The sequence below is a fragment of the Mugil cephalus genome, chromosome 10, assembly GCF_022458985.1.
Source record: "Mugil cephalus isolate CIBA_MC_2020 chromosome 10, CIBA_Mcephalus_1.1, whole genome shotgun sequence".
In the NCBI taxonomy this organism is placed as follows: Eukaryota; Metazoa; Chordata; class Actinopteri; order Mugiliformes; family Mugilidae; genus Mugil; species Mugil cephalus.
Genome location: NC_061779.1, coordinates 27,037,430 through 27,053,137, shown reverse-complemented (window position 1 = coordinate 27,053,137; position 15,708 = coordinate 27,037,430). Strand labels below are relative to the sequence as shown.

The 15,708-nt window shown below is 38.4% G+C and overlaps 1 protein-coding gene across 2 annotated transcripts in view; it reads right to left on the bottom strand.

Annotated features, from left to right (window-relative positions):
- Positions 1-13,799, bottom strand: part of LOC125015121 (anoctamin-1-like) — a 40,831-nt gene extending 27,032 nt beyond the window's left edge. For both annotated transcript variants that reach the window (XM_047596786.1, XM_047596787.1), the window contains exons 1-3: positions 13,147-13,799; positions 7,506-7,895; positions 4,322-4,420 (exon numbers count right to left, since the gene is read on the bottom strand). In XM_047596786.1, the coding sequence (XP_047452742.1) occupies positions 4,322-4,420; positions 7,506-7,895; positions 13,147-13,251 (594 nt within the window). In that variant the 5' untranslated portion in view covers positions 13,252-13,799. The remainder of the gene's footprint in view (positions 1-4,321; positions 4,421-7,505; positions 7,896-13,146) is intronic.
- Positions 13,800-15,708: the final 1,909 nt, after the last annotated feature.

Below are 15,708 nucleotides of genomic sequence, written 5' to 3'. Positions count from 1 at the left end.
ACCCCTGGTTTATGTCTTTAAGGCATGCTTGGAGCTTAACCAGCAGATTTGTTTTATCTGGTTTCATGGATAAATATAGCTGGGTATCATCTGCATAGCAATGGAAATGTATGCAATGTTTCATAATAATGTTAATGTTATTTATATATTTTATATAGCTGGGATAGGCTCCAGCAACCTCCGCAACCCTAGTGCAGGATTAATCGGTACGGAAGATGAGATGTTTTATATAGTTTAGTTGAGGGGCCACATATAGCCCAATTTCATCTCTAGTGGGTGGGACTAGTAACATGACAGTGTAATAAAGTATAAATAACTGCAAATGTTTGCCTCTGTTTTAGTGCAAAGAAGAACATGTATATTATGAAAATGTGATTTCACATTTTATGAACAAGCAGACATTTTAAAGAAACATAAATGCAATTTCAGCTCTTTGTTGCCATCTGCTGTTTAGTTTTGGTCTCAGTGTTGTCTTATGTCCTCAACGCTGACTTAAACAGTGCAAGTGTCCTTTTTCTCCATCCCTCTACTGCTCCTTGCCCTCCTCCTTCTCCATCTACTTCTCATTTTCCATCGCAAATTCATCCCACGGGGCCAGATTTGACCCTTTGGTGGCCCATTTTGGCCCACAGCCCACATGTTTGACACCTCTGGACTAAAGGAAGCACATACAGGTGCTGGCCAGTAAATTAGAATATCATCAAAAACTTGATTTATCTCAGTAATTCCATTCAAAAAGTGAAATTTGTACATTATATTCATGCAATGCACACAGACCGATGTATTTCCAATGTTTATTTCTTTTAATTTTGATATTTATAAGTGACAACTAATGAAAACTCCAAATTTGGCATCTCAAAAAGAGATGAGAAGAGAGAATTAGAATATTGAAAAGGCCAATGAAAAAAATGTTTTTTTTAGAAATGTTGGCCAACTGAAAAGAATGAACATGAAAAGCATGCGCATGTATAGCACTCAATACTTAGTCGGGGCTCCTTTTGCCTCAATCACTGCACTAATGCGGCGTGGCATGGACTCGATCAGTCTGTGGCACTGCTCAGGTGTTATGAGAGCCCAGGTTGCTCTGATAGTCGTCTTCAGCTCCTCTGCATTGTTGGGTCTAGCGCATTGCATCTTCCGCTTCACAATACCCCATAGATTTTCTATGGGGTTAAGGTCAGGCGAGTTTGCTGGCCAATCAAGGACAGGGATACCATGGTCCTTGAACCAGGTACTGGTGGTTTTGGCACTCTGTGCAGGTGCCAAGTCCTGTTGAAAAGTGAAATCTGCATCTCCATAAAGTTGGTCAGCAGCAGGAAGCATGAAGTGCTCTAAAACTTCCTGGTAGACAGCTGCATTGACCTTGGACCTCAGGAAACAGAGTGGGCCAACACCGGCAGATGACATGGCACCCCACACCATCACTGACGGTGGAAACTTTACACTGGACCTCATGCAACGTGGATTCTGTGCTTCTCCGCTCTTCCTCCAGACTCTGGGTCCTTGATTTCCAAAGGAAATGCAAAATTTGCTTTCATCAGAAAACATAACTTTGGACCATTCAGCAGCAGTCCAGTCCTTTTTATCCTTGGCCCAGGCGAGACGCTTCTTACGCTGTTTCTTGTTCAAGAGTGGCTTGACACACGGAATGCGACAGCTGAATCCCATGTCTTTCATGCGTCTCTTCGTGGTGGTTCTTGAAGCGCTGACTCCAGCTGCAGTCCACTCTTTGTGGATCTCCCCCACATTTTTGAATGGGTTTGTCGTCACAATTCTCTGCAGGGTGCGGTTATCCCTAGAGCTTGTACACTTTTTTCTGCCACATTTTTTCCGTCCCTTCGCCTGTCTGTTAATGTGCTTGGACACAGAGCTCTGCGAACAGCCAGCTTCTTTAGCAATCAACTTTTGTGTCTTGCCTGTACAAGGTGTCAATGGTCGTCTTTTGGACAACTGTTAAGTCAGAAGTCTTCCCCATGATTGTGGAGCCTTCAGAACAAGACTGAGGAACCTTTTAAAGGCCTTTGCAGGTGTTTTGAGTTAATCAGCTGATTAGTGTGGCACCAGGTGTCTTCTATATTGAGCCTTTTCAGAATATTCTAATTTTCTGAGATACTGAATTTGGTGTTTTCATTAGCTGTCAGTTGTAATAATAAAAATGAAAATGAATAAACACTTGAAATATATCACTATGTGTGGAAGGAAAGTATACAGTATACAAGTTTCACCTTTTGAATGGAATTACTGAAATAATTCAACTTTTTGATGATATTCTAATTTACTGGCCAGCACCTGTATAATGTGGAAAGTGTCCTAGCACAGGATCTTGTGCAATACATTATTGTAAACTCAAATGATTGGAGGAAATGGGCACACAAAAGTAGGTTAGTAGTAAATACTATTGAACTTCAGGGTCTTGTTATGTTTCAAAATTGTTATGCAAATAAATAATTGGACTTTTAACACCTGGATACTCTGGAATATATTGGAAGTATGGTTGGCAGGGCAGGAGCAAGTTTGGTGGTTGAGATGTGAATGTCATCACAGAGATGTGATGCTGTTCTGGTACTGCCTTTCTGTAATGCACACTTCCAGATGAAAAAAAGGTTGTGCATTACTGAATTACTACTTTTTTGTAGGCGGTAGTGGGGTGGGCGATACAATACAACAAAGATAATATTTTTTTTGTGTTTTCCAGTCTGGATGAGCAAGACTAAGAGTAAAGCTTTCAAATGAAACTTTTAAGGTGAGTGGAAGACTGCTGCCACTCCTAACCCTCAGCTTCTGCTCTGAGGAATGTGATAGTTGCTATGACTGAGTGCCGTAGATTCATTTATACTGACATATTCATCATGTGTTGCCATGTCAAAACAAGTATATCAATAATCAACCAATAATCAGACAAGATTCACTGGCATTTTAGAAGACCACATTTAATTTTCCTGTTTTTCGATTAAGATAAAAACAGAGCACCTATGGGGTTTGGGGGGTTTAGGGTGTGAGACAGTCCTAGACTACCTCCCAGCCTCAGCTGTTGGCATTGCATACACAGGGTTTACATTGCAGAATAAGGTAAGACACAGTCTTTCTGACACACATAAACAAGCAAACACTCCAAACTCAACTCCTGTAAACCTGTCTTAGCTGCTCCAGTTAGTTACAGTCACTAGAGCACTACATAGTGCCCTAGCCTACTTTTTGACTTTTCTTTCATCTCAGTGATGGCACCTAATCAAGTGTTTACTACGGTCAACATAAAACATTGTCATTATAAGTCTTTATCCAAGTCTTTGTTTTCATGAAACTTGGATTGATTTTATTGAAGAGTACTGGAAATTCTGTTTGAAAATCCTAATTATCAAACATGTTTGTAATTAATCAACGTGGCCGCAACGAGTAGATTGAGAGGTGAAAGATCATTAAACCCCTCACAGTACTACAGAATTTGGCCTGAACCTGTCAAGTGAGGTGCAAATTGTATTTTTCTTCAGATTGTCAGGACCAGTTAATTCAGGGAAAATGTGACCCACAACTCCTGTGGACTAAGTCCAGTTTTTGTAAGTGCAAGTCACATTTTCTTGAATCTTCTGGGTTTCATTTAAGAACTATAATTCCTGTTGCACAGACAGAGAGTAGGTGTGTTGCTACATTATAATGTCGTATTGTATGTGTTTGTAAAGTAATCGTGGCAATTATGAACATGACTCTTAACGAGTAAAACTCTCATGGACATTTTAATAATTTGACTTGCAATCTAATATTTGTTAGTGCACTTGTCTTTCAATGTTGAGTAGTTTTTAAACAATCAATCAAGAAAACAACCTTGAATGATTGTCTGAATGAATGTGTCCCTGAGTCAACCTACCAACTTACAAAAATAAATACAACAACACTACTAACATTTTAGCAGCAGAGAAGGAGAAATACATACTAAATACAGGTTAAGATACTATATGTTATATGTGTAATGTTAAGTATATTGTGAACAAACTTCACAGTTGAAATAAAAAAATAAATAAAAGTGAATTGGACATAAACCAGGCACAACATTATGACCACTGACAGGACATGAAAGTGACCACCACATTCTCCATTCTCTGATGAGTCACAACTGATTTGGAGGCACAAGGGAGACCTACACAATATTAGGAAGGTGGTCATAATGTTATGCCTGATCAGTGTACAAATTCATATGCACATTGCGCACTGATATTAAATCATCATGAATATAAACATGAATAATTAATCATTTTATTAAACAAGCTCTGATTTCTTTGTTCAGTACCAGACAAAGCCACTGGGATAAAGAGAAGGTAGGACTTACTTTTTTAGTGGGCATTTTGAGCTTCATGAACTCAGCCTCTCGACACAGAACACTCCACGGAGCATGAATCTTCACAAAGCCAACCCCAGGAATCTTGGTCTTGCAGAAATAATGTACAAAAGCAGTTACAGTTAAATTAAATGGAATAGAATCCTGGACATCAAAAATTATAGGTCAAGCAAAGTTCAATTCAGTTCAGTTCAGTTCAGTTCAACAGTTCCCCCCATGAACATGAAGCTGGCAAAACTGTCAGCATATGTGCTGCACAATTTTGGACCAAGAGCATATTTTTAATTATTTTTTGGGACCTCCCGATAATACGGACAATAAATAATTAACAAATAAATAGTGCTCCTTGCTCCAGAAAAGACATTTTATTATAACAAATGTAAAAGCCTGGGTTATGTAAATTGTTTACTAAGGTAGGCTGACCAGTTCCAATATAAAAGTGTTAATTTTGGGTAAAATGTCAGTGAGTAATCATCTTGGGATGGAGTCTAAAAGATGTGCTGATGGAATGTTTATTGTCATTGTTTTTTTCTTTTTGTAGACTAGAATATAATTAAAAGTTGGTTAGTGTAGGTTAGTTCAAATATATATAGGAGAGAAACAGCAGTTATCAATTAAGTCCTCCAGATGTTTCCAAACAGTGCTTGACAGTATATCTGTGGTAGTTGTGATAAAGATTTTCCCTGTTGTTGTGTTCCTGTTCCACAGTCTTTACAGAAGATATTTATCCAGAGATACTTCAGAATAAAACATTATAAGATTAAATGTTTGTGTCTGTATTCCATAGCAATAATTTAACATACACCACAGTACAATAGAATTAAACCCCAAATATAGTTGGAGTGATACAGTTGTTAATAAGGATTAAAGGGACATATGTGACTGGTCATTAATGAAAACTTGTCCTGTTTTATTTGTATGGTGTTTGTCTCTGTTATAAACTGCACAGAAATATCCTCACTTCTCCATTCCCTCTCCGCTGGCCTAACTAACACTAGTCTCCTGTGGATATGGGAGGCACCATTTTTGGAGTTTGGACCATGGCTTTTAACTAACCACGGTTAGTCTGTGCAGCAGAGCTAAAGAGTGGAGTCATGCAGAGGCACTTTATGGATGACCTGCTCACACTTCCATCAGACTCACTCACATTTTTGTTAGATTAATACTGCACTCTGCTCTGCCTACACCAGGCAATAAAAAATATTGGATACTTTGCCTTTACTAAGCTTATTTTTATCTATCTTATTTCTTTTCTATTTTCACAGTCCTATGGGACGACTTCACAGAGCGATTGACATGGCATCTGGTAGTCATCATGATGATGATTCAGTAGCATTCACTTAAATGAATCTTATAAGACAAATGGTAATTTGAACATGCCTCAGCATTGTATTAATTACATAAAGTGACAGAAACCATCATTGAAAGTTGTGTATTTCACGTGTATTGAAGTGTTTTACTTTGGCCCAAGTCCCATCCCCTGACATGGAAGAGGCAGAGTTTATGACCTGTATTGCAGTCAGACACCAGGGGGAGCTCTACTTGCCTTAGTTTATCGTTTGTTCTGTGTGCTATAATTATTTACAGTATATGCATATACATGGCCTTAATATTCAAAACTGTTTGATACACAGTGCATGTCCACAGTTTGATGAGCTACAAGTGTTTTGTAACAACACCTGTGCTTCGTCAAACTGCAACAAATGTAGATTGCCTATCTGACTTCAAGGAGAAGTTAAGGCCTTGTGTTATTTGAAATAACATGAGGCGTAGCTCTATGGTGGTTTTCAGTTTGTCAACATTACAGCTAGCTTAGCATAGTTTGCTCTCCTCAATTCTGAAACAGATTATTCCCATGTGTATTTGCAGTGACGGTTTTACATTTCCCCTTGAGCCTAAGACTTTGTGTGGGCACTGGCAACCTCCACCCCCCCAGTCATTTCAAGTCACTGCTGTGGAGTGGCACTTATTTTCTATTTATATACTGGTATTAGCACATCTCATCAAAATGAGATCAGTATATCAGTTTACACTTTTACAAGACGGATACACAGATACGGCTCATTTGCCAACTTGCAAACTGTCTTTTACAGAAATTGTCTGCCTTGATTTAACCTTGTCTTTGCATTGCTTTAAACCAAGTGAACATTTCTTTTATGTCTTCAGATGTGACTGTATATTAATGTCATGTAAATTATAGTTATGGTATACTCATCAGAGTTATGTCATGGAACCTTAATCTACTCACGCAGTCATAATAAAGAGGACTACAACAATGTCAATATTATAATTTTATCATAAATGTAGTCTGGGTACTTAATTACCATACCACCATTACTGGGATACTTGAAATGTTTTAATGCCAGCAAGGACAAACTATGAATATTTATCAACAAATGTCCAAAGATACAAGAAAGAAATAATACTTTTAAATACTTAATGCAGCTTTAATAAGCAGCAATACACAATCTTCTAAGGTTGCTGCAACTGAACCTCTACTAAAAAACAATTATGTGATTATTTGTAAAGGAATGGTTTGTATGAAGATTTAATTTCACAAACAACAATGGTCAAAGTAGCCAATAGGGTTGAACTGTTGGTCCGGTTTAGTAATGCCAAAGATATTCTTTAGAAATGTTCAGTTTTTCTGATTAGATGTTAAAGGGTGTGGGTGTGCTAACCCTAATGTGTTAAACTAGTAACTCCTGTGTATTAATTACTACTGTTTGTTTACCTCGATAGACAACGAAGTCTATGTTGGGGGAAGTGTAAAAACTAAGGATGAATGTGACCGAATGCAATCAAGAAAAAGACCTGACTTCCACCCTCCACAACGTCCTTGTTTTCCTCATTTCCTGGTTTATTTTGAAATGGCCTTTTGCCCCGTGTCTTTCAACTGGTTCTACTTCCTGTCTTTGTCTGTGTTTTTTTGCTCCTCTCTAACTGACAACTGACAGATAATAACAGCACACAGCTCACACACTACAGCTGAAACACCCAGTGTCACAGCTGTGCTCTGGAGACTCGTGTACAGTGCAGCTTTGTTTTTCTTCTTTCTAAAATGTGGTGGGTAGTTACACTGCTGCTTACTTCAGCTAAACATTGTTACCTTTGCAGAGATAATGCATGCCTGAAAAATCATTAAAAACATGAATGGCTATAGAAATAAACTCACATCTTCATCCTTCTCCAGATCTAGGCCCATGTCTTTCAGTTTCCCCTCAAACTCCTCCCTCCTGAAGGCCTTGTGGTCGTCCTGGCCATTGAGGGTTTCCCCCGTACAGCCCAACTCCACGTCAGCCACATGCGATGACTGCTGGGAAGATGAGCCTGTTGCCTTTTGTGCCTGCTGTTTTTGATGTTCACCACGGCTCTGGGGGCCACGTCGTAGGCTGCGGGCAACAGCATTTTCAGTGAGCAGGTGCACTGACTGTCGACTGGATCGTCCCCCACCCGGCTTCTTCACAGGGTAGGTGAGAACATAGTCTACGCGCCGCTGCCCATCCTGGAAGAAGAGGCCATGCTGGCACTGGGTGTTTTCCTCTGGTGTTAGAGCCTTCAGCAACTGGTAAAACACACATGGTGAAAGACAGGGAGAGGAGTGAGTAGGAAGAATGTAGGAAATAGCATGGCCTAATGTTTTTATGTGCAGTCTAGTTTCTTGAATGTTTTATGGAACAGTATTTTTGCTTTTCTTTTAATATGAATCTACCAATGTGAATTTAATATAATGTGGGTTGTCTATGGACAAAACAAAGTGAAGCTTTTGGTTTTTTACTATTTGCCCTCGTGGAAAAACATTAAGCCTTGCAGCACATGCAATTTAAAAAAAAATGGATGCAAAGCATTAGAGCAACACCTCCTCGCTTATACAGTATGTATAAATAACTATTAAATAAATTAAATTTAAAAAAAGACTGAATTTCCTATTGTCTTGTACAGGTGTGTTCAGATTGAATTTGGTTTTGTTTAATCATCATTGTCATGCACGTTCTTTTGCACAAAATGGAACTGATTAACTTCATTGTTGTGTAAACGTTTTTCCTCCTTTTAGAATTTTCTGCACGATGACTCAATATTGACTCAAAAAGTCCTAAAAGTAGACTAAGCGAACTTTTTGCGACGTCTGTTTTGTAGTGCACATATACTGTATGTATGCAGCGCATCCTTACTGTTTACATTAAAAGGGGACAGTTGTGACCTGATCTTGTTATGTCCCCTCTAACATCCGTTACAATATTGTACTGTGTTTCATGACCCTGAGAGACACTGGACCAGGGATGACCCCTGTATGTGCAACCATACTTTGCCAGAAAAAGATTAAGTTCAGCATGAAAAAAAAAAAAATAAATAAATAAAAATACATTTGGACTACATCAGTCATTGGCAGTGTGGTGTGGTGCTAGTCAGTAAACTATATTACTTTTGTTCTACTAGCACACACAGTACTTGTCAGCAATGACCACAGGTCTTTAGCATTAACAAACAAAGGTTTTGTTTATCCAACATAACTGGCATAATGCTCAAAGCATTAGATTTGCCACCTTAAGAATACAATTCACATATACAAAAGCACATTTTAATGCAACTCGTTGACACAGCTTCATCTAATAATAAATTAGTGGAAGGTAATCCAAAAAAGCATTTTTTGGATTACCATGACCTGGATGATTGAGAACCTTCACAGACTTAGTGTAAGGTAATTTTAGGATACATATAGAGCTGCAAATTAAATCCACCCAACATCTGTGTTCTCCATTTCACAGCAGTTACAGCTACAGACAAATACATCTGATAAATGTAGATCAGTCTCTGACATACCCTACTGGAATTCTGACCACACAATAATAATGATAATAATCTTATGGAACTTTTGGCCTGTCCGGAGTGTCACAGCACCCACTCTGGGAGCCACTGCACTGGAGTACTATGTGACAAAGTTGAGAAGGCTTTAAAGTATGCAAGTCGTGACAGACTGACTTGTTTTTCCCTTGGGCTAACTGCTAGCTGGTGGGAAAAATTCATGGACTCAGAGTTGGCTATTGCTGATATCAGATGTCATGACTAAACATGTTATGCCACTAAACTTGTCTTGCACATTATGGCATACATGTTTATGTGACCATGTTAGTTTGACTGTTTGACCATTATATCATTCTTTGTCACTGAGTATTCCAGTACTGTAAAATCATTCCAGTACTGTAAGATTAAAGATGCAAGTGGCAAAAAAAAAAAAATAAATAAAAATGCAAGTGGCTTCTAAAGTGATATTTAAATATTGGGAGTTCTAACTAGGGCAGCACAGTGGTATGGTGGTTAGCACTGATGCCTCACAGCCAGAAGGCCCACCGTGTAAAGACATGTTTGTTAACTGGTGGTACTCAGTTGGCCGTAGGTGTGAGTATGAAAGGTTGTCTGTGTCACTAGGCTAAAGGACTTCTGAGCTCCGGGACACATGTTGGGATAATAATAATAAAATGCTGTGTTAGATGTGACTTTTTTTGTTTTGTTTTAGTTTTCTCTCACACTCTCTCACATGTAATTGTAAACAGTTGTTCGTCTCTTTGTGTTGACCTTTCACCCAGTGACAGTTCAGAGGGACTAGATCCCTCCCCAGTATTAGATAATGAATGGAAACTGCTATAATCAAAAATAAACAAATGACTCACTAGGTACATTTAAATGCCAATATATGTACCAAAAAACACATTAAAATGCATGTAGGTAGGTGCCTATTTAATATATGAATTGCTTATTTTTTCTGTTTGTTTGTTTATGAAATGTTCAATGTATTTCTTTCTGTATTGTTTTCTATTTGCAATTCACTGTCCTAAAATTACTTTTGCTTTTTCCCCCTTTTTGTAAATTCTCTTTTGGTTCATCATGTAGCCTCTCTTTATTTAAGTCAGTACTAACTAAATCATTGTCTGACAAACCTTTTATTTTCAGCTTTCAGCTCCCATCAGGGCCCTTTAGATAAGGGTCCTGATGGGAGGCAACAACAATGGCAGCAGACTCACAGGAGGGCACCAACAATGGTGACCACAATAGCCTGGCTAAAAAAAAAAAAAAAAAAAAAAAATGTCATTGCTGCACCATTTTATTTCAACTCTGTTTTTAAAAAGTATTTTGTTGTCCCAACACATTGTATGTTTGGGCATGCAAAGCTAAAGAAATGAATGTGCCATATATAAAATTGAAATGTTTTCAGTTCAAAGCTCAATATGTGGCTTCCTGGCTTCCCTACCTCTCCGTTACATGTACCGCAGTGCTACTTCTGAATTCGCTTCATATTTTATTAATTTGGTTAGACTGGAAATGTAGAAATGTGGTCAATGAAATTATGATTTCAGTAGCTAATGAGGCACTTGCGTGCCATAGTAAGGGTAGCAACTGTTATGCCTGGTGCAGCGTTTAAAGTAAATTCTATATGAGTCATAAATAGTGTGTGAATTATGAGCTGTGTCATGCCTGAGCTATTACAGTATTTCTCAGTATGAGGTCTAGTTGCAGCAGATCTGAGGAATGATATCTGCAGTGCAAGCTATACACGGAACACCCAGTCTTTAAAGAGGAACACCACAGCTGCACACATTTTACACTTGATGATCCAATAACTGTTCTGACTTGTTATTTTGTTGAGCAATAGACGGCATTCACATAGATGCCTCTTGTTTTAGTTTCTGTCCCTATTAAAAAATGACAAACATCATTATCATATAGCCTGCAGCCATTTTCTGATTTTAGTCAAAAACCATCAGAAACATCAAAGTTTGAAATGTGATGTTGGTATTCTGCATTCAGTAATCTTCTTCACACTAACAAGCTTTCTGAGACTTGGACATGGGGCCATTTCAAAGGTCTTAAGACTTAGCTCCTATAAAAAATGTTATTGAACACATTTCTAATTGTTTTATGGGGAGAAACAAAAACGACACATCGCTCACATTCTTTTAAATCCATAAGATTAGAATCGGGGGTTCAAGATTTGGAGTCAACAATTAGAACATCCATGAAGAGCATTAGGTGGAACCTGTGTTGTTTAAATCATTCATGTTTCCTTTTTGCCGTTCTCTTGACACACTGTGTGTGGTGTCACCATGTCAAGATGTAAAGAGCTCTCCAAGGTCTTCAAAAAATTTCTAGATAATGTGAGCATGGCAATGGTTAAACAAAATTGCTTGAACTCTGTGAGGAAAACAATCTACGAGTGGCAAACATTTCAAAGGACTGACAAACTTGGCCAGTAAACTGCACAATGCAAAGAATAACCTCATACCAAGTTTGAAACATGGTGGTTCAAATGCAGACCCGCTGTTTTCACTGAAATGGTAATTGTTCTTGTTTTTACATTACATTTTTACCCATTCACTCACACAAGCACACACACATTGACACACACCAGGGCCACACACTGGGAGCAACTGGGGGTTCAGTGTCTTGCTCAAGGACACTTCGGCATATGGCACATTCTGGGGGTTAAACCACTAACCCTCTGGTTCGTGGACAACCTGCTTTACCTAATGAGCCACAGCTGCAACGTTGAGGGGATATTTGAGATGGAAAAGAGCAAACAAACAGCTTGAGACTGAAGGAGTTATGTATCAGAGAGTGGCCTGAATTTTCAGAAAACCAATGTCAGACTGGTGGACAATTTTGCAAATGCAAGATGTTTCCCTGTATGGATCCTTTCATATGTTATGATATAGCTATTCATCAAATGGGGTTTCATTTCTGAAATCAGCAAAATATAAAAGACAGAAACTAAGCATCCATTCTTTGATTTAATAACAGCATAGCCCATTCTTTCAGTCCACTTCTTGAACTGGTCACCTGGAAGGATTTGATGAGTGAGTGCATTTTTGAATAGCACTTCATATCAAATGTTTACAACAGAAAAAATAGCCTGCCTGAAATGCCATCTGTTAGGCATAGCACTACAGCAAAATAATGAAATAAAGGCCCTGATCGTGGAGACATTACGCACGTACCTGCAGCACTGGAGAACATTCCACTGCAAATATCCAGCACCACAGACAAGTATTTAGTAACTCAAATGATATCTGGATATGCGACTGTGTCAAATATAGTGACAATCTATTTTGGAAGCATGAAAACTAACACAACAGTCTCCCCACAAGACCACTTTTCTGAAATCTATCTATCTATCTATCTATCTATCTATCTATCTATCTATCTATCTATCTATCTATCTATCTATCTATCTATCTATCTATCTATCTATCTATCTATCTATCTATCTATCTATCTATCTATCTATCTATCTATCACTAAACCAAAATCAACAAGGCTGTGTGATATTATTTAAAAGCGTGGATTTGGAATATTGGAACTGCAAAAACAAAATGTTTCCTCCTTACTAGAGGAAATCATTGTATCTAGATGTCTCGTAAAATAAAACCATTCTTGTTTTGGTAGGTCTTAACTTAATAGACCTACAACTTCTAACATACATCAAATGACCTTGGGTATGTTTTATGGGTATTTTTCCCCAAATACCAGGTTATCATTTTTGCTATCATTTGACACTTCGGTAACTCTGCTACAATTCTGGACAAGTTAAGTTTTGTGAGTTTAAAGAACTCATGGTCGCTGTTGTTTTTGGACAGCAAGCTTTCTGAGTTACTAAGCAACTAAGCAACAAAAGATACAGTAATCAAAAATTCCTTTTATAAGGTTATGTGTGACATGTGGACAGACCAACCGTTACATAAAATATCTCTACTTGTCTCTCTAACCATACCTCTGCTTTAACTCCCATTGTCAGTCAGTTTGCCTCTTGTAGAGACACTCACCTTAAACTTGCCATGGAAGATGACATCTCGTAGAAAATGTGGAGCCTGTTGCTCAGAAGCAGAGGTTGGAGATAGCTTGACTCCCCCTTCTGCTTGCTCTGTCATTGTCCAGGTAGAAACCAGAGATAAACTGATGTAGGGAAGGGTTGCTTCCACACAGTATGGTCCTGTTTGTGTCCTACGTCTACGTCTACGTCTACGCCTACGTCTATGTCTGCGAGTCCTGTTTGAAATGTCAGCCTATATGACAGTGTCTGGTGTTAACAGCCCCTCCTCTCATTTTCCTGTGACCAGCTACTTTTCTGGGGTTGTTTCTGCGTGGAGCCCTGTTTCTGTCTGAAGTGTGGAGTGGCTGCAGTGAGCCTGCAGTCTTGTTACTTGAGAAGCCATGTGAGAGCCAAGATCTAAACTTAGACAACGATAAAACTCTGATGAACACAAAATGCCCTCCCTCACTTTCTGTGTTTGCTGTGTACTGTTAAAAAAAGAAAAGAAAAGAAAAAGATCAACCTCAACTCCCTTTCTTCCTCTCTCTCTCTCTCTCACTCGCTCTCTCTCTCTCTCTCTCTCTCTCTTTCTCTCACTGTCAGGAGCTACTTGCCAATGCATGGTCAAAATGTGATGACAAAAAAAATGAATGTATCACAAACTGAAAACCCTTCCAAACTATCTCATTAGTCAGTAATAAAACAGTGCCTTACACCACTAGCTCTAGAAAGTCCCAACAACACAGACAAATTTCTACATTAACTAGACAATATACACTAGTGTAATAGCAACGTCAATGCTATTACACATAAATGACCACATGGTGATTGGAGGCTAAAATATTGATAGCACTGTACTAGTAATTATTTTGAACTGCTGCTTATGGCAGAAATAGTACTAATAGTACAGTAAATGTTCTTCATAAGTCAAAAAAGTAATACCTGAAACATTAAAATAACTGTTGTCATCCTGTTTAGAACAGTGATGAAGGTGAACCTGACCCCAGGGAAATAAAATTTCTTTAATCATGCATCCATGCAAATGTTCTCTATCAATAGACATAATCTTCTGCTGTGGGAAAGACAAGTACACCCTTGGCCTCAGATGGTTGTACAGCCTCTTTAGCATAAACAACTTCTTGTAGGCATTTGCTTAACTGTCTCTAGCATGTCTTATTGCAAAACTCCTTCAGAAGGTTTTCTTGCATTTACTGCCCTTTGAGTCTCACAGTGTTTTAATGACATTCCAGTCTTGGCTTTGATCAAGCCACACCATAGCCCTTATCTTTCATTTTGCACCATTCCCTTGTAGATTCGCTTGCATGTTTAAGGATCATTCCCCAGGGTTCTGGTGTAAGGTTCTTTCTGGTTGAACTTCAGCTTTTGGACAGACGGCTTCACATTAAGTTGAAGCACTCTTACTATGCTTCATATGACACAAGTTGTGCAATCTCTCAGGTAGCAAAGCATCTCACTGTAATTGTAACTAAGAAAAATAAATATGGTAAGGTAAAGTAAAATGATTTAGTCAATTATTTCACACTTTTGTCCCCTTTGTTGCTTGGCACTGGTGTTGGAATGTGTGTGTGCTTGTGAGCAAATGAACAGATGTGTCTGTGACTTTAAAGTACTAATGGGTATAAAAAGTTTATATAAAAACAAGACCATTTACATTCTTGTTGTGATCATGTTAGTTCAGTCACTTCTCTAAAGCCACAATTTAGGATCCCACTACTACTGGAGTATGGCTATCAAGGGGGATGAAAATTTACTAAAAGAAAAAAACATGAGCAAGAAGTAGGCCTAAACAACGGCCTCACTTGACAAAACAAGCACAGAGGTGGATCCACAAACCAGTCCAGAACTAGCTGTCATCTCTGCTCTACTAAGTGAAGTTGCTCAGGTTAAAGTCACACAACTGATGCCCAGATACAGACGGCATATACAGTATGCAGAGACGACCTAGCTTCGGAGGAACTACAGATCAGTTGTGACTTCACATAGAGCTACTATGAAAGACGTGGAAAACTCCAACGCCAGATCTCTGACCTGTCCTCCAAAGTTGAAAAGGGATTTTTATCAGTGGACTTCTCTGACTACCCACCAACTGTGGCTTAGAACAGAATGTTATTCAGTCGCATCAGAGAGCTGCAATGAGACAAGCTTGGAATCAGATCATACCTGTGCCTTATTCTGTGCATTTCTTTTGATGTATACACATTCAGATGGCACAGATACAGATGCTATAAAAAAAAAACAAATAATAAAAAAAAAACAGATGAGGTGTGATCATACAACTGAAATGGTTGTTAATTAAATGCTCACTAGGTCTATATTCAATACTGGTTTTGCAATATTATTAAGTATGGAATTTCACATAGTTTACAGAAAGTCTATCAAGTAGAAGCATGTGCTTTTTTATCTATATTTATAAGATCACATGATAAGACATATAATAATACTGCAAATACTAACAATTAGTTCTAAACTTTACAGTTGCATAGAGAGAGTAAGAAGTCGTTAGAAAGGCTGACACAGACACTGTCCAGAGTACATTTCAGTATTTCAGAGGAGG